Here is a 20,441-nt window from a genome sequence, read left to right on the forward strand (position 1 = left end):
ATTTTGTTGGTAAAAAAATGGTTTAATGTTAGAAATTTCATATGGGTCAACCTAACACCTATGCATATTATCTTTTTTGACCAAAAAATATTTAAAAAGTAGGAGCATATCTGTTAAAAACACATTCTAAAAAATAAAAAAAGATAATTAAAAAGTAGATAGATGTTACATATGCTTGAGGCTTACTGAATTTTTTTTTTCTTTCTAACATGCTGAAAGCTGACATTTCACTACTGGATTTTTGTTTTGTTTATAGCAGTAGATCATATAGACAAGGAGTAGTTCTCAAGCATGGCTGATCATCAGAAGTAGCTGAGAAGCCTTGTGAAATTCTGATCCCAGGGTCTGGTCAGGGACCTTCTATTATACGTCAGGCTCTCCAGGTGATTTTGATGATCAGCCAGAATCTAGACCAGAGGTTTCCAAACTTTTCAGGTTGTATACATCTACAAGTAAAAAAATGAGGATGTGCTTGCAATATATGTTCTAGTTCTTTATAAATCATGCAATATACTACAGCACTGATGTTTTACATATTATAAAATGTTCATAAAATAAATTTAAAAGAATGAGATAAAATGAATTAGATTGAAAAAAACCAATGATACAAAACACGTTTTTTGTACTCATTAAAATGTCATTGAAAATAATCTTGGTAATTACAGATGACTACTCACAGCAGTTTCACCTGACCATCAGCAAGCACAGTATTCACCCACGGTAAGATGCATCATTTATTACAGTGAATACTAAATCCATAGTGCCAACAGTCTTCCTGATAACTTTTATGGATCCATTTTCTGTGAGATTAGACTGGTTCATCACTGTTTTTTCCCTTGTAACGTGGCACTTGTTCCAGGAGGAGGGGGATGTCAGCTCTGCCATTATCTTTTGTCATATGTGCTTATATTTTTCTATCACCTTCAGTGTGTGGGAAAACACGCTATTTCATGAGGATTTAACTAAATCTAGATACTGTAACCAGGAACACATATACTACACTAAGCTTTACGTGAATGAACAGGTGAGTGCATGTATGCCAAGCCCTACAAGTTGAGGAACTCCTATCACCTCCCTCGGGGTATCTGGAGTACTGAGGCTGACACAGACCCTGGCAGGTTGTAAAGGCCAATACTATTAGTAAAACTAAATCTCCTTATTTTTAGATGAATAAATAACAGCTCTAATATTTTCTTCCCATGCTTCTATGGATGAACCGTTAGTGCAATCTCTGGGGCATGTGCAGCCATCCACTTTGATAATCACTAATTGAGATAACAAAATGCACATAATCAGAGTTAAAGGGAACTCACAGTATTCACTTACTACTCAAAGACACGACAAACCAACAAAAGGGAGCGTATTTATGTGTCACAGCACCAAGAACAAAGTAATGCAATGACAGTTTTGCTTTGTTGACTCTGCGGCCTATACTGGCTTTCCTCTAAGCCACAAGGAATTTCCATTTCCACTGGGAGAGCTGCAGGGGAGGCATGAGGCTGGGTTTCCAACTAAATTCCTTTTTCAAGCTGGTTCTCATTTGTACGTTTTAAAGCTGACATTCTCATGTTTTTGCATTCAAACTCACACGATTTTAGAAAATGATAAAACAACCACTTGCAGAAGGGAAGTATAATTTATGTATCAAAACCAAAGGAAACAAATCTATCCTGAATGTTTATCATGGACTGTGTGCTGTACATATACTATTTATTTAATTCTCACGACAATCCCATGAGGCTGATAAAAATCTCTGTCCTATAGAACCATAAAAAGGATCAGAGAGACAAACTAGACTGGGGTGACCCAGGCAAGTGGGAGGAGTTGGACTCCAGCTCAGGTATTTCTTCTTACTTTATCACATCTCCAGCAATGCCTATGTAGCAAAATGGAGCACTAGCTTAGTTTTTCAAATAGGAGATATCTAAGTGAAAGGTTTAAGTTGTTTAGCCAAACCTTTCAGATGTTGTCTGACTGCAACATCAGCAAAGAATGTGAAACAATTCATTCAAAGATAAGAGCTTCTATTTCCTACTCCCAGGTTATAATTTTGCATATAATAGTACTTTTAGTGATGATGACTACAACAGATGTGTGGCTTTTATCAATTTGTATAGCAACCATTACAACTGTTAAAATAGATGAACTTTTATTCCTCTGAAAATCTCTGCATGAGACACAGCCAATAACAGAAAAAATTTAAGTAAAACCTTTAGTGAAAGTGGGGATGAATGCTTTGTCAGTGTAATTCAAAGACAACCTTTCAAAGGAAGGTACTTTTCCACAGCGCATGTTTTACAACCCTCCTCTACCTACCATATTTGGCTGTAACTCATGAAATCCAAGTACAGCATATTACCTTACATTATGCTATTAGCTTTGAACAGTGATTGCCCAATGTCATATACTGATTAATCAGTTGTATACTCTGAGTAATGTTAAATCACATTTAACCACCTGTCATGAAACAAGTGAATGATTATTATTAATAGATCACAGATTAATAGAAATGAGAAGCTTTTCTGGAGTAGAGGAGGATAAAAAGGAGCTAGTATGTGCTCCTCAGGCAAAATGCTTGCTTGCTAAAAATGGCCACTCTCCTAAGAGGTAGAAGTAGATAGCTAAGTTTTATTTTTATTTTTTAAGACAATGATAAACAAGTAAAATACATATATATTTCCTCATTGACTTGTTTGAGTTTCCCATCAAGTTACTGTATTTTAATCAATACATATATTGACAATCCATTCAGCAGAGGAGCTCTCCCGAGGATTTACCAGGGAAATAAATAGATGATACCATTTTCTCTCTTGAAGAAAGACACAGTGTAATTTGTGAGGTAAGACAGATCAAACCTGTATAATTAGAATAGACATCATGATAAGTGGATAACGAACTACTCAAAGAAGGCTTAGATTTGAGTCCTGCCTCTGATACTAGCTATGTGACTTGTAAAACACTCAACATCTAGATGTCGCATGATGCAGTGGTTTAGAGAACTTACCTGGTGTCGGACTGCTTGGGTTTAAATCCCACCTCTCCTTATATCATCTTCAAAGTGACAAAGTAGCAGCATCTATTGCATAGGAACCAATAATGATAATGTGGCAACTTTGTCATTTTGTAAATGAGGGTATTGATATACACCTAATAACAGTAAGAGCTAACGTTCTGTGAGCACTTACCATGTGCAAAGCACTTCGCGCTGTGCAGACATTAACTTATTTAAGGCTGTAAATTTCTCTCTGAGCTTTTGCTGGGTCCCACAAATTTTGACATGTTACAGTTTCATTTTTGCTCACTTTAAATTTGTTCTATTTCCCTTGTAAACTTCTTTTGGACACATGGGTGTACTGTTCAATTTCCAAGTATTTGGAGATTTTCCAGATATCTTTCTTATGGATTTTTTTTTAATACTTTAAATTTTAGGGCACATGCGCACAACGTGCAGGTTAGTTACATATGTATACATGTGCCATGTTGGTATGCTGCACCCAGGAACTCGTCATTTAACATTAGGTATATCTCCAAATGCTATCCGTCCCCTCTCCCCCAACCCCACAACAGGCCCTGGGGTGTGATGTTCCCCTTCCTGTGTCCATGTGTTCTCATTGTTCAACTCCCACCTATGAGTGAGAACATGCGGTGTTTGATTTTTTGTCCTTGAGATAGTTTGCTGAGAATGATGGTTTTCAGCTTCATCCATGTCCCTACAAAGGACATGAACTCATCCTTTTTTATGGCTGCATAGTATTCCATGGTGCATATGTGCCACATTTTCTTAATCCACTCTATCGTTGTTGGACATTTGGCTTGGTTCCAAGTCTTTGCTATTGTGAATAGTGCCGCAATAAACATACATTGCATGTGTCTTTATAGCAGCATGATTTATAATCCTTTGGGTATATACCCAGTAATGGGATGGCTGGGTCAAATGGTATTTCTAGTTCTAGATCCCTGAGGAATTGCCACACTGACTTCCACAATGGTTGAACTAGTTTACAGTCCCACCAACAGTGTAGAAATGCTCCTATTTCTCCACATCCTCTCCAGCACCTGTTGTTTCCTGACTTTTTAATGATCACCATTCTAACTGGTGTGAGATGGTATCTCATTGTGGTTTTGATTTGCATTTCTCTGATGGCCAGTGATGATGAGCATTTTTTCATGTGTCTTTTGGCTGCATAAATGTCTTCTTTTGAGAAGTGTCTGTTCATATCCTTCGCCCACTTTTTGATGGGGTTGTTTTTTTCTTGTAAATTTGTTTGAGTTCATTGTAGATTCTGGATATTAGCCCTTTGTCAGATGAGTAGATTGCAAAAATTTTCTCCCATTCTGTAGGTTGCCTGTTCACTCTGATGGTAGTTTCTTTTGCTGTGCAGAAGCTCTTTAGTTTAATTAGATCCCATTTGTCAATTTTGGCTTTTGTTGCCATTGCTTTTGGTGTTTTAGACATGAAGTCCTTGCCCATGCCTATGTCCTGAATGGTATTGCCTAGGTTTTCTTCTAGGGTTTTTATGGTTTTAGGTCTAAGTCTTTAATCCATCTTGAATTAATTTTTGTATAAGGTGTAAGGAAGGGATCCAGTTTCAGCTTTCTACCTATGGCTAGCCAGTTTTCCCAGCACCATTTATTAAATAGGGAATCCTTTCCCCATTTCTTGTTTTTGTCAGGTTTGTCAAAGATCAGATGGTTGTAGATATGCGGCATTATTTCTGAGGGCTCTGTTATGTTCCATTGGTCTATATCTCTGTTTTGGTACCAGTACCATGCTGTTTTGGTTACTGTAGCCTTGTAGTATAGTTTGAAGTCAGGTAGCGTGATGCCTTCAGCTTTGTTCTTTTGGCATAGGATTGACTTGGCTATGCGGGCTCGTTTTTGGTTCCATATGAACTTTAAAGTAGTTTTATCCAATTCTGTGAAGAAGGTCATTGGTAGCTTGATGGGGATGGCATTGAATCTATAAATTACCTTGGGCAGTATGGCCATTTTCACGATATTGATTCTTCCTACCCATGAGCATGGAATGTTCTTCCATTTGTTTTTATCCTCTTTTATTTCATTGAGCAGTGGTTTGTAGTTCTCCTTGAAGAGGTCCTTCACATCCCTAGTAAGTTGGATTCCTAGGTATTTTATTCTCTTTGAAGCAATGGTGAATGGGAGTTCACTCATGATTTGGCTCTCTGTCTGTTATTGGTGTATAAGAATGCTTGTGATTTTTGAACATTGATTTTGTATCCTGAGACTTTGCTGAAGTTGCTTATCAGCTTAAGGAGATATTGGGCTGAGACGATGGGGTTTTCTAGATATACAGTCATGTCATCTGCAAACAGGGACAATTTGATTTCCTCGTTTCCTAATTGAATATTCTTTATTTCCTTCTCCTGCTTGACTGCCCTGGCCAGAACTTCCAACACTATGTTGAATAGGAGTGGTGAGAGAGGGCATCCCTGTCTTGTGCCAGTTTTCAAAGGGAATGCTTCCAGTTTTTGCCCATTCAGTATGATATTGGCTGTGGGTCTGTCATAGATAGCTCTTATTATTTTGAGATACGTCCCATCAATACCTAATTTACGAGTTTTTAGCATGAAGTGCTGTTGAATTTTGTCAAAGGCCTTTTCTGCATCTATTGAGATAATCATATGGTTTTTGTCATTGGTTCTGTTTATATGCTGGATTATGTTTATTGATTTGCGTATGTTGAACCAGCCTTGCATCCCAGGGATGAAGCCCACTTGATCATGGTGGATAAGCTTTTTGATGTGCTGCTGGATTTGGTTTGCCAGTATTTTATTGAGGATTTTTGCATCGATGTTCATCAGGGATATTGGTCTGAAATTCTCTTTTTTTGTCGTGTCTCTGTCAGGCTTTGGTATCAGGATGATGCTGGCCTCATAAAATGAGTTAGGGAGGATTCTCTCTTTTTCTATTGATTGGAATAGTTTCAGAAGGAATGGTACCAGCTCCTACTTGTACCTCTGGTAGAATTCGGCTGTGAATCCATCTGGTCCTGGACTTTTTTTGGTTGTTAAGCTATTAATTATTTCCTCAATTTCAGAGCCTGTTATTGGTCTATTCAGAGATTCAACTTCTTCCTGGTTTAGTCTTGGGAGGGCGTATGTGTCAAGGAATTTATCCATTTCTTCTAGATTTTCTAGTTTATTTGCGTAGAGGTGTTTATAGTATTCTCTGATGGTAGTTTGTATTTCTGTGGGATCGGTGGTGATATCCCCTTTATCATTTTTTATTGCGGCTATTTGATTCTTTTCTCTTTTCTTCATTAGTCTTGCTAGCGGTCTATCAATTTTGTTGATCTTTTCAAAAAACCAGTTCCTGGATTCATTGATTTTTTGAAGGGTTTGTTGTGTCTCTATTTCCTTCACTTCTGCTCTGATCTTAGTTATTTCTTGCCTTCTGCTAGCTTTTGAATGTGTTTGCTCTTGCTTCTCTAGTTCTTTTAATTGTGATGTTAGGGTGTCAATTTTAGATCTTTCTTGCTTCCTCTTGTGGGCATTTAGTGCTATAAATTTCCCTCTACACACTGCTTTGAATGTGTCCCTGAGATTCTGGTATGTTGTGTCTTTGTTCTCGTTGGTTTCAAAGAACATCTTTATCTCTGCCTTCATTTCGTTATATATCCAGTAGTTATTCAGGAGCAGGTTGTTCAGTTTCTATGTAGTTGAGTGATTTTGAGTGAGTTTCTTAATCCTGAGTTCTAGTTTGATTGCACTGTGGTCTGAGAGACAGTTTGTTATAATTTCTGTTCTTTTACATTTGCTGAGGAGTGCTTTACTTCCAACTAAGTGGTCAATTTTGGAATAAGTGCGGTGTGGTGCTGAGAAGAATGTATATTCTGTTGATTTGGGGTGGAGAGTTCTGTAGATATCTATTAGGCCTGCTTGGTTAACAGCTGAGTTCAATTCTTGGATATTCTTGTTAACTTTCTGTCTTGTTGATCTGTCTGATGTTGACAGTGGGGTGTTAAAGTCTCCCATTATTATTGTGTGGGAGTCTAAGTCTCTTTGTAGGTCTCTAAGGACTTGCTTTATGAATCTGGGTGCTCCTGTATTGGGTGCATATATATTTAGGATAGTTAGCTCTTCTTGTTGAATTGATCCCTTTACCATTATGTAATGGCCTTCTTTGTCTCTTTTGATCTTTGTTGGTTTAAAGTCTGTTTTATCAGAGACTAGGATTGCAACACCTGCCTTTTGTTTTCCATTTGCTTGGTAGATCTTCCTCCATCCCTTTATTTTGAGCCTATGTGTGTCTCTGCACGTGAGATGGGTTTCCTGAATACAGCACACTGATGGGTCTTGACTCTTTATCCAGTTTGCCAGTCTGTGTCTTTTAATTGGAGCATTTAACCCATTTACATTTAAGGTTAATATTGTTATGTGTGAATTTGATCCTGTCATTATGATGTTAGCTGGTTATTTTGCTCGTTAGTTGATGAAGTTTCTTCCTAGCCTTGATGGTCTTTACAATTTGGCATGTTTTTGCAGTGGCTGGTACCAGTTGTTCCTTTCCATGTTTAGTGCTTCCTTCAGGAGCTCTTTTAGGGCAGGCCTGGTGGTGACAAAATCTCTCAGCATTTGCTTGTCTGTAAAGGATTTTATTTCTCCTTCACTTATGAAGCTTAGTTTGGCTGGATATGAAATTCTGGGTTGAAAACTGTTTTCTTTAAGAATGTTGAATATTGGCCCCCACTCTCTTCTGGCTTGTAGAGTTTCTGCCAAGAGATCCGCTGTTAGTCTGATGGGCTTCCCTTTGTGGGTAACCTGACCTTTCTCTCTGTCTGCCCTTAACATTTTTTCCTTCATTTCAACTTTGGTGAATCTGACAATTATGTGTCTTGGAGTTGCTCTTCTCAAGGAGTATCTTTGTGGCGTTCTCTGTATTTCCTGAATTTGAATGTTGGCTTGCCTTGCTAGATTGGGGAAGTTCTCCTGGATAATATCCTGTAGAGTGTTTTCCAACTTGGTTCCATTCTCCCTGTCACTTTCAGGTACACCAATCAGACGTAGATTTGGTCTTTTCACATAATCCCATATTTCTTGGAGGCTTTGCTCGTTCCTTTTTATTCTTTTTTCTCTAAACTTCTCTTCTTGTTTCATTCCATTCATTTGATCTTCCATCACTGATACCCTTTCTTCCAGGTGATCGAATCGGCTACTGAGGCTTGTGCATTCGTCACGTAGTTCTCGTGCCTTGGTTTTCAGCTCCATCAGGTCCTTTAAGGACTTCTCTGCATTGGTTATTCTAGTTAGCCATCCGTCTAATTTTTTTTTCAAGGTTTTTAACTTCTTTGCCATGGGTTCAAACTTCCTCCTTTAGCTCGGAGTAGTTTGATTGTCTGAAGCCTTCTGCTCTCAACTCATCAAAGTCATTCTCCATCCAGCTTTGTTCCGTTGCTGGTAGGAGCTGCGTTCCTTTGGAGGAGGAGAGGCACTCTGATTTTTAGAGTTTCCCATTTTTCTGCTCTGTTTTTTCCCCATCTTTGTGGTTTTATCTACCTTTGGTCTTTGATGATGGTGACGTACAGATGGGGTTTTGGTGTGGATGTCCTTTCTGTTTGTTAGTTTTCCTTCTAACAGTCAGGACCCTCAGCTGCAGGTCTGTTGGAGTTTGCTGGAGGTCCACTCCAGACCCTGTTTGCCTAGGTATCAGCAGTGGAGGCTACAGAACAGTGGATATTGGTGAGCAGCAAATGTTGCTGCCTGATCGTTCCTCTGGAATTTTTGTCTCAGAGGAGTACCCGGCTGTGTGAGGTGTCAGTCTGCCCCTACTAGGGGTGCCTCCCAGTTAGGTTACTCGGGAGTCAGGGACCCACTTGAGGAGGCAGTCTGTCTGTTCTCAGATCTCCAGCTGCGTGCTGGGAGAACCACTACTCTCTTCAAAGCTGTCAGACAGGGACATTTAAGCCTGCAGAGGATTCTGCTGCCTTTTGTTTGGCAATGCCCTGCCCCAAGAGGTGGAGTCTGCAGAGGCAGGCAGGCGTCCTTGAGCTGCAGTGGGCTCCACCCACTTCGAGCTTCCTGGCCGCTTTGTTTACCTACTCAAGCCTAGGCAATGGCGGGTGCCCCTCCCCCAGCCTCACTGCCACCTTGCAGTTTGATCTCAGACTGCTGTGCTAGCAATGAGCGAGGCTCCGTGGGTGTAGGACCCTCCGAGCCAGGCGCGGGATATAATCTCCTGGTGTGCCGTTTGCTAAGACCATTGGAAAAGCGCAGTATTAGGGTGGGAGTGACTCGATTTTCCAGGTGCCGTCTGTCACCCCTTTCTTTGACTAGGAAAGGGAATTCACTGACCCCTTGTGCTTCCCGGGTGAGGCAATGCCTTGCCCTGCTTCAGCTCACGCTCAGTGCACTGCACCTACTGTCCTGCACCCACTTTCCGACACTCCCCAGTGAGATGAACCTGGTACCTCAGTTGGAAATGCAGAAATCACCCGTTTTCTGCATTGCTCACGCTGGGAGCTGTAGACTGGAGCTGTTCCTATTTGGCCATCTTGGCTCTTCTTATTGATTTCTATTCAATAGCTTAATTTCACTGTGGTCAAAGAATATACTCTAGGTGATCTTATGTCATTTAAATTTGCTGAGATTTGTTTTACGGCCCCATACACGGTCTGTCTTAGAGAATGGTTCACGTGCACTGATGTTGTTGGGTGGTATGTTTTACAAATGTCAACTCATCAAGTTGGTGGTTAGTATTGTTTAGGTCTTCTATATCATCACAAATTTTCTGTTTATTTGTTGTATCAATTACTGAGAAAGAAGTGCTGACTTCTCCAGTTATGGGTTTGTTTGTGTCTTCTTGCCATTCTATCAGTTTTTGTTTCATGCATTTCGAAGCTCTGCTGTATACGCATTTATGGTTGTTATGTCTCCTTGGTGAATTGACTTCTTTATCATTACATGGAGTCCCTCTTTATCCCTGGTAATGCCCCGTGTTGAAGTCTACTTTGTCTGCTATTAATATCGTCATCCTACCCTTTTTTTAAATTAATGCTTACATAGTAAAACTTCTTTTATCCTTTTGCTTTTAACCAATCTATTTCTTTATGTTTAAGGTGGGTTTCTTATAGACAGCACATAGTTAGGTCTTGCTTTTTATCCAATCTGAAAATTTCTGTCTTTTAATTGAGGCATCAGGATTATTTGCATTTGATTTAATTATTGGCATGGATGGATTTAAATACACGGATGGATTTTTGTTGTTGTTGTTCCACTATTATTTATTCTGCTTTTCCTGCCTGCCTTTGGGCTGGGTATAATATTATGATTCCTGTCTTATCTCCATCTTTGACTTACTACTTATATTTCTATTTCCATTTTTTTTTTTTTAGTGGTTGCCCTAGAGTTTATACTATACACCTTTAATTATCACAGTCTTCCTTCAAATAATATTATACTACTTGACATTGTGAAGAACTGTGAAAAGTGAAATGGTACCCTACTTGTGAGTTAACAAGTTATCCAGTCTACAGTTCATGGATCCTGGAAGAAGAGATATTTCTGGGTCAGAGACGGAGGGAAGCAACAGCAGTGATCACAGCATCTGCATTACCACACTGGCTCCCCAAGCCCCAGTTTGCTCAGGGTGATGTGACAAGGGTCAGACAACACCTGCACATGCAGTAAATTATATTAAAGGACAGAATCCTGAGCTTAGGGAACCCGAATCTCTTAGAGTGGTCAGTAACCATGCCTATCTTTTACTCCAGAGGGAGATACAAACATCTTTGAAAAGATAATCTAGAGCAAAGGACAGTCAGTGCCTTTGCTCACAAGAGGAAATCTCTGGAAAATTATCTCCCAACACACATATGTGCCAACTTCCAATTCTTCCCTCTCATCTTTTGTGCTACTGCTGACACACATCTTACTTTTACATGTTATAAACCCCACAATACATTGTTGCTATTTTTATTTTAGACAAAATGGGTTGGCAACCTATAGCCTGTGGGCCAAATCTGGCCTGTTGTCTGTTTTTGTAAATAAAGTTTTATTGGAACATAGCCATACCCACTTGTTTACACATAGTCTATGGCTGCCATTGAATTACAATTGTTGAGTAGAATAGTTGTGACAGGGACTATGCGGCCTGTGAAGACTAAAATATTTACAATCTGATCACTTACAGAAAAAGTTTGAGGACCTCTTCTTCCGACAGTCAATAATTTTATACAGTGAATCAACATAAGAAAGAGCTTTTTATGTTTACCTTTATTTTTGCTATTTTTGGAGCTCTTAATTTCTTTTTGTAGATCCAAGTTTCTATCAGATATGATAGTTCTTCTGTTTGAATAACTTCCATTAACTAGTCTATAGTACACACTAGCAATAAGTTCTCTCAGTTTTGTTTGAAATGTCATTATTTTGTATTCAGTTTTTAAAGACATTTTTGGGGGCAAGATTTTTTTTTTCATTTTAGCCTTATAAAGATGTCACTTCATTATCTGACTTGCCTAGGTTCTGTCAAGTAAACTGCTGTTACTATCTTTGTTCCTCTGTATATAATGTTTCTTTTTTCTCTGGCTGAATTCAAGACTGTGTTTTTTCTTTTATCTTTGATTTTCAGATGTTTAAATATAATGTCTTTTTAAAAAATAGATTTATCCTGATTGGGGTTCTCTGGGCTTCCTGGATCTGTGGTTTGATGTCAGTATTTTTGGAAAATTCTCAGCTATTATCTCTTTAAATATTTCTTCTGACCTGTTCTTTCTCTCTTCTCCTTCTGAGACTCCAATTATATGTATATTGAATCATCTGATATCGTCCTATAGCTCTTGGATGCTATGTTCTCATTTTTCACATGTTTTTCTTATTGTTTTTATTTGCATAATTTCTACTGACCTATCTTCAAGATCAGATTTTTTTCACAAGCCCACTAATGAGCCAGTCACGGCAATTCTTTGTCTGTCATATGTTTGTTACTTCTAGCATTCCCATTTTATTTTTTCTTACAGTTCCCATCTCTCTCTGGAACTGTTTATATATGTTGTCACCTTTTCCCTTAGGACAAAGGTTGGTATATGTCTTCTATAAAGAACCAGGTAGTAAATATTTTAAGTTTTGTGGGTCCCAATATAGTTTCTGTAACATCTTCTTCTTCTTCTTTTTTAAAACCACCCTTTAAAAATGTAAAAAACATACTTATTTCACAGGCTGTACAAAGACAAGCTGTGGGCTGCATTTGCCCGATGGGTCCTACTTAGTTGACCTTCACACCAGATCTTTGAAACTGATAAATCATAATTACAGCCCTAGTCTGACAGTTCCAACATCTGAGTCATCACTGAGTCTGGGTCTGTTGCCTATTGACAACATTATATTTTTCTTGCCTTTTTATGTCTCATAATGCTTGGCTGAATGTTAGACATCATGTGTAGAACTGTAGAGACTGACAGAAATACTATTTATGATAAATTAGGGCACATCTCTTCTTAGGTCAGGCTTGGAGGTTGAGCTGATTCACTCAGAAGGTGAGCTAAATTTGAGTTTTGCTGTTGCTGTGGCTACCTTCAGTGTACCACATCCTCTAATGATGCCTTCTGCTTTGCTGGGATCTGAAGTGCCACAGGTTTTTCAATGTTCATGCTCCACTTTCTGCTTTCATTGAGCTCTGCATACCTGGGTCCCAGAGCAGGGTCTGTATCCATGCTCTTGATCTTTCCCAGCAGTAGATGCTGCTGCTTGTTACTCAGTACTTGCTAGGCTGGTGGCAGAAAGTAGGGGATTCTCTACCTGCTGTCCCAAGACCTCTGTCTTAAATGGGGATCTCTATGCCTGGGCCTAGGGCATAAGGCTTTCTTAGCTTTCTCTTCCCTTTCTTCCGTTGGCAGCCATACTTTGCCCTGTATCTGTGATGAGTTGTTGGTAGGATACTTCTAATGGAACTCTTATAGAATCCTGGGGCTCGGACAGTTTCCTGCCCTTTACCCAGAAGTAGAGAGTTTTTTGTTTTATCTTTTACGTGCAATAATGGGTCTCTACCTATACCCTGAGGGCAACAAGGCCTTTGGTGCCTGCCTCTGCACCCCCCTCCCCTCTGCATCTCCCACCCCTGCCGGCAATCTAAGGCTTTTGCACCATATGAAAGAAAGGTCTGGCAGGGGAATGATGCTACCCATTTTTCTATAGGTACATCACCTTGGGAGGCTCTCTCTGGCTTCCTGCCGTGCCCCCAGTCTCAGTGGAAAACAGCCTGTGAGTGCAAATTCCTCTGGTGCTTGGGTCTCCTGGGTGTTCTGTAATGTCACGCTAGTCCACACTCAACCTTTAGCAAGTTCTTAAAATTGCATCTGATTTCTTTTTACCCACTTGTATGGTGGCTGCCTAGTCCTGTGCTCTGCCACAGGTGATCCAGTCCTGGTGTCTCACCTCAACTTGAGGGGTGGGTGGGCCGATGATCCCTCCTTGGGATCTAGGCTACTTGGTTGCCCTGTGACCTTGGCTCATTGATAGGTTCAAGAAAAGTTATGATTTTGTAGTTTACCTCTTTTTCTCTTTGTTAGGGTAGAACTCTTCCTAGCTTTCTATATCCTAGGCGGAAGTCCACTCTAGGGAATTTATTTTTTAGTAGTAAATTTACTGAGGTACAATTTCATACAATAAAATAAACCTACTCACTTTAATGGTACAGTTCAACCAGTTTTGACAAATATGCATACCCTGTAACCATCTGCCCCTCATTATCACAGAATGTTCACTCCACCTTCCCAGCCAGTTCCCCATCACTCCATCCCACCCACTACTCTCTGTGCCTAGAGTGCTCTGCCCCCAGATAGCTGCATAGCTCACTCTCTACCTGCTTCAAGTTTTGGCTCAAACGCATCTTCTAAGAGGCTTCCCTGATTACACTGTGTAAATCTGCAATCTCCCACCCGTATTCTAACGAGCTCTCATTATTCTTATTCTTTTTTTTTTTCCTTAAGCAACTGGGTAAATATTGATGTCATATATTGGGATAAGAAAGACTATAGAAGAAAATATTTTATATTGCATTGGTTTTTGCAGAAAATCAAGAATTATGATTTAACCTTGTTCAACAATTGTGGGACTGTCAAGTCAGTAGCCTAATGTGCTAGTTTAGAGCTTGATAAGGATGGTCAGGTCTGGAAATACACAAGATCTAATGTGAATTCTACACTGTCCAGAGATAAAAAGATTTCTTGCCTTTACCATACTATACAATGGTTATAGTTCATTGCATCTGTCCCCTACTCATATTCAGCCATTTCTTAGGTAACCAGACAATTTATTTTATGTTCTCTCTTGTTTGGTGTCATATTCTACCTTGTCTTGCTGCTTAATTCAGCCTGATCATATCACCTTATGTTTTAGCCAGGAGAGATAGGCACCAGTGTGTAATGAAAAGGTGGGCACTTGAAAAACATATATCTAATTCCTTTTGCAGAAGTTAAAAGTGCTCCAAGGTTAGCCACTTCTGTCTTCTGAGATACTGAGCGCTGCTAAATGTCTTAACCAAAAATAATCAACTCTCAACTCCCTGCCTACTAAAAATAACAGTAGATTCGTCTCCTCCACCAACTTTTTTATTCTATAGTCTTTCACAGAGTTAACTTTTGAAGGTTAACTCTATGAAAGAAGAAAGTAGCAAAAGCTTGTTTAAGCCAAAATTTCAGGGGTCTTTGGGGGATAGAAGGGGAAGGTAAAGTACTGAAAAAGGCACAGAGTAAAGATGTTATTTATATCTTTATCACAGCATTCTTTTCAAAATATGTAAAAGGAGTTTAAACTGTTTTTTAAATGAATTTCCAGTGTGCCCAGCACTATTTTGGATGATAGTATTCAACAAAAAGTTGTTGGAAAACCTGCTCATTTGGAACCTTGATTAGGTTTATCCAAGTGAATGTTGAAAACACGGGATTTAATAGAATGAGAACCTGGATTCAGGGCCTGGTTGACTGACTTGCTAGCTAAGTGATCTCAAGCCTAGTATTTCCCTTCTCTAGCCCTGCTCTCCCTTCCTCCTAGGGATGGCGAAAGGGCCAATGACATAAAGCCTCCTGCAATGACATGTGATAACTATCCAAGACAATGATCCTTAGGCAGGAATGTATATTAATAGCATCTCAGAAACCGCTCAGCATCTTGATTTTCTTATCTGTAAAGTGGGATAATAATCCTAGCTCACATGGATTAAGGATGGTAAAAGAGGTCATATACATGAGGCACTCAAGCTTCATTCCCATCATTTAGAAGGTGTACTTAAAACTGTTTAGGCATTTGTTTATGTGGTTTTAAGAACTGCATAACAGCATATAGTCAAATGTTTAGCCTGAGAATGCAGTTTTCACTGAATACAGGTGAAGTGTAAATAAGTGGCCCATTCTTCTGACAATGACAGAAAAGTAAGCACTGGGTATAAGTCCAACTTAACATCCTGCTTTTATTTCTATATGGTTCTATACTGTGTGCTTACAGTGAGGTCCTTTCTACTTCCTCACCTCCACTCTGCCTTTCACTTCCTCCAAAGGAGAATGTGTTTCAAATGGATGTAGTTTAAATTCTTTGCATGGTTCTGTGTGTCCTGATTAAAAAAAATTAATATGGTCTTTCAGAGACTTTTCTTTTCTTTTTCTTTTTCTTTCGTGTGTGTGTGTGTGTGTGTGTGTGTGTGTGTGTGTGTTTAAGAAATGGTGTCTTGCTACATTGCCCAGGCTGGTCTTGAATTTCTGGGCTCAAGAGATTCTCCTGACTTAGTCTCCTGAGCAGCTGGGATAACAGTGCACTACCACGCCTGGCTCTCAGAGACATTTTTAAGGATATCAATTGCCTGGTTACTAAGAATGTTCCTCATTGCACCACTGATGGAATAAAGACCAATTCAACGTCATTAGAACTGATTTTGAAAGAGAAAGTAATTAGGTTTGTGGATATGATCAGATGGTTTCATAGGCAACTGTGGGAGCATTTAGTGAATGTATGTAGTGGTTAGGCAGAATTATTACAAACATAGGCCTTATCATCAAACTCTGGGTTTAAGTTCTGGCTGTATCGCTTTCTGAATGTGTGACAGTAAACAAGTTAATTAATTTTTCTAACTTGGTTTCTTTATCTGTAAATTGAGGACTAAAATGAAATATACCTCATGGCTTATTTTTTAATGAGGATTAAGTAAGTTAATGCATGTAAGTGCTTAGCAAGTATGCAATAAAAGCTAGTGATGATTAGAAAAGAAGCAAATGGCTTTTGATGTGGTTTAAATAAAATGTTAAAGCTAAATACTCCAAATGATGTGTAATATTGCAGCTATTGCAGCTATGACCACAGGGGAAAAAAAAAATCTCTGGTTTAGTCTTTTGTCAGAAATACAAAGAAAATATTGCCTATCACAATGAAAGGTACTGGGAATTAGAGATTATTTCTCTCCCATTTACTGCAGGTGTATATTACCAGACATACATAGTCCATAGTTCAAGTGACTATCTTTAAACATTTTTTTAAAGGAAAAAAGAAAGATAGGAAGGAATGAAAAAAGAAATTGTAATGAGGGAGGTCCAGAGAAAGGTAAAAGTTAGAACAGATGGGATAGAGGACTGCCACAAGGGCAGACTGAAATGAATGGGATGACACAGTTTAGAAGCATGAAGACTGAAAATGGACATGTTGGATATTTCTAGAATGTAAAGATCTGAATAAATCTTGGAAAACCAGGAATATCTCCTGGAGCTTGAAAGAGATACATTAATAAACAAATGTAAGAAAATACTATTTTAATATTACAATGCCCATTTTGGGTGATATTCTTAGACGAAATATTAGACATCAAGAGTCTCAAGACTATAAAAGGCCACACTTCACATCAGATTAATTTTAAAAAGATAGAAGGATAGGAAAAGTAGCATGCCAACAGCATAGCCCCATAGGTTTTTGTTTTCCTTGGGAATCCTTATAGCAGTTTTTGGGCTAGTCTTTGACCCTTCAAACGACAGCTCAGATGCAAGAGAATGAGACTACTGTAGGTAGATGCAATAGCCACCCTACCTTAGAAACCATGTCCCAAATAGAAACCAATATCCTTGTGACAGTCTCAGCTTCTACGTCCTTGTAAAGGACATGCCCAGTTATAAGAATTCTCTCATTCGGAGAAGCCCAAAGTGATGGCTTCTCATCAAGTATTTGTAGTTCATTTGTAGTCCTCCAAGTAATGACTCAGCTTACCAATCAAATGTCATTTTATCACATCATCATTTTATCATAGCAGTGTTGCTTGGTAACACAACTGACATTCTATCTCCATTAGATTTCCAGAGAACTGAGCTAGAAGCATCTTAACCCAAGGCCAATTTCTCATGTAAAAGGGGAAAGAGTTTTGTGAAACCTTTACTCACAAGCATAATGAGTCTTAAACTCAGTATTTTACCTCCAAAAATACTACTGGGAAGAAATAGAAATGAATTTGGACAAATTCATGAATAACATGGTTAGAAAAAGCTTTTCAGAAGTAAGTAAACAGCTAGCCTATAAAGTTGCCTTCATACAGAGAACTATTTCTACTGAATGTTATAATCCTTAAGACTGCTTGCAGGAATAACTGTTAAGAGGAATGGATAAAGGCCCTGCTTGAGTTCCGGATAGTTTCTTTGAGAGCTGAGATGACAGCAGGGACGGCATTCTCCCATGAGATACCCCCCAGCCCCCATGGACTCTTTACTTTCCTTAATAACTGGTACTTTTGCATTCTCATCTTCTATCAAAGCATAAAACTAACAGGAATTCTTAGACTATAAACCACAGATTACCATGTTGTCAAAAATAATCTATCCCATAAAAGAAGACGGAGTTAACTCGTGATAGGTGTTCCTTAGGCAATACTTTGTTTCATAATCTTATTAACACTGACACTTCTCAATTTTAAAGAGATCTTATTAACACCAATACTTCTTAATTAAAACTCAGAGTTAACAAGAAGGACATGGGGCCAGAGATGAAATAATTGAGAAGTTGCTAAGGATGCTCTCACACACATCCTAAATATCAGTGAAGCTACACGGAGTAATGGTTCATAAAGATTTCCCTTAAAATGTCAAAGTTTGATTCTTAAAATAAACATCCTTGTGTGAAATGGTGTTTCTGCTTTATCTTGATTGCACTGATGGCAACTATACCCAAATTCCCCAATTCTGTTAATGATACCTAAATGATGTTGACATAAGTTTAGGAAAATGACAAGAGTGTCCATGGCAAAATATTTAGCTATAGCTGCAACCGTTAGGTATATGGTTGAAGCAGCTTAAGGAAAGCCAATGAAATTAAGCTGACAGAAGAGTTTTAATATTAATTTCTGTTTACTAGCAATCATGAAAAAGCCATGAAAATCAATGAATGGATTTGCAACTGTATACTCAACTGTAGGTTAAACTCACATTTAATTGTGTAGATTCCAGAGTATCCAGCAGTTAATACATCCTATGTGTTTCATATGTTTATTAGCCATTTAGAGTTCCTCTTTTGGGAGTGCCTGTTCAATTCTTGTTAGTTTTTCTATTATTTATCTATTATTAATATATATTTTATTGTTATATTCTAGATTCTAGACTTTTCTTGGTTGTATGTTGCAAATAGCCAATCTCTAACACAGCTACAAACGTTTTAACAGAACTCTAAAACTCCTCTCCAAATAGTCAAACAGATCAAGTAACATTCTCAAATCCGCTCTTTCTATGGAGACCTGCTACCTGCCACACCCACTGTGCACTTGTTCTGCACACTACAGTGTATTCTTGGGAATTGCCTTCAGTGCTCTCCTTTGGTTAAGCCTGGCTCCTTTGTCTTCGTCTTTCTTTGCTTACTATTTGTGTTGATGGTACATATATTATAGTAGCTTTAGCAGAGATGGGGTTGATTTCACCGTGTTAGCCAGGATGGTCTCGATCTCCTGACCTCGTGATCCGCCCATCTCAGCCTCCCAAAGTGCTGGGATTACAGGCATGAGCCACTGCGCCCAGTCTTTTTTTTTTTTTTTTTTTTTTTTGTGAGACAGAGTTTTACTCTTGTTGCCCAGGCCGGAGTACAATGGTGTGATCTCAGCTCACTGCAACCTCTATTTCCTGGGTTCAAGTGATTCTCCTGCCTCAGCCTCTCAAGTAGCTGGGATTATAGGCATCAGCCACCGTGCCCGGCCTACAGGCATAAATTCTATAGTTTTTCTGGAAAGCAATTTGGCAACCTGTGTTGAATCTTGAAAATAAAGATACCTTTTGACAGTAAAAACTAGTAAAATTCCAGCTTTAAAACCATACCAAAAATATAATTTCAAAATTTGAGATAAGACTTATTTATAAACTTTTCATTCATTATGAATTGATATAAAACACTGGAAATAAATGAGCAAAAATGGGATAATAGTTATATATATTTTAGGATACAAACATGGGCTAGATAGAAATTAAAATGTGAGACTTTCAAAGAATTGATAATACCATAGAAAAATGCTCATGGTCTAAGTGTAAAGTAAAAATGGCAGAATAAAGAACTGTATGAAGTATGACTTCAGTTGTATTAAATACGTATGTGTGTGTATATACAATACACACACAGATTACCACAACTATTATAGCAAAATAGACTGCAAATACAGTTAATGTTGAAAGAAGAAACTCTTACTATTACAGTTCTTACCAAGGCTTATTAAACATTCTCTGGTTTAACACTTAAAAAAGAACCATAATAAATGTCTTCATTTACACTCACCAGATCAATATTTTGCATTATATCCTGAAATGAAGGATGAGTTCGAAATTGTTCAAAGAGATCGCGTTTGTAAAGCAGGGCATATACCAAGTTTGGGTTGTGGTGAAGGGAATTTGTCAGGCAGGAGTTGATGATCTCTAACATCATTCGAATCACTTCTTCAATGACATTTAGGTCTTGTGCCTTATAGAGAAAAGAAACCCCAACACAGAGTCAGTCTTTTCCTCCTTGCAATAGAATTAATCAAAATAAGAGTAATTGCCTCAAAATTATAACAGCATTGGAAAGATCATGAAGAGAAGCTCATCAAGATTATTTCTGTCAAGAATCTTAAGAATGAGGTTTATCAGTTACTAAAGGATTTGGGTTAAAATCTTTTGAACTTAGTATGGTAATAATTAGGAATTTCATATAATAAATTATAGACTTACCAATCTAGAGGGAAATTTGGAGCTTACTCAGCTCCTCATTTAATAGATCCATATTGGTATTCTCATTATTGTATTACCCTAAATCGTTAAGACTCCCATTATGTAGAGTAGTGGTAGTGTTGTACCCATTCCAAGAAAAATGCCTAATTCAGAAGATGACTTCATTTCTCTACACTGTCATTTCAGTCTCTATATTTCAGATAAACAGACTATGATTTTGCCACTGTTTCCTCGGAATGAATAGTCTTTGGGAATCTGAACATAAAATAGTCACCAAACAGTA

General features: G+C 38.4%; 1 protein-coding gene across 6 annotated transcripts in view; it reads right to left on the bottom strand.

Moving 5' to 3' along the window:
• Positions 1 to 20,441, bottom strand: part of DYM (dymeclin) — a 417,244-nt gene that overhangs the window by 54,913 nt on the left and 341,890 nt on the right. For 4 of the 6 annotated variants that reach the window (XM_054460676.2, XM_054460679.2, XM_054460682.2 and 1 more), the window contains one exon: positions 19,728 to 19,910. The exons of the other annotated variants lie outside the window; for them this stretch is intronic. In XM_054460676.2, coding sequence (XP_054316651.1) covers positions 19,728 to 19,910 — 183 coding nt within the window. The remainder of the gene's footprint in view (positions 1 to 19,727; positions 19,911 to 20,441) is intronic. 6 annotated transcript variants of the gene reach the window in all.

Source organism: Pongo pygmaeus, chromosome 17, assembly GCF_028885625.2.
Source record: "Pongo pygmaeus isolate AG05252 chromosome 17, NHGRI_mPonPyg2-v2.0_pri, whole genome shotgun sequence".
NCBI lineage: Eukaryota > Metazoa > Chordata > Mammalia > Primates > Hominidae > Pongo > Pongo pygmaeus.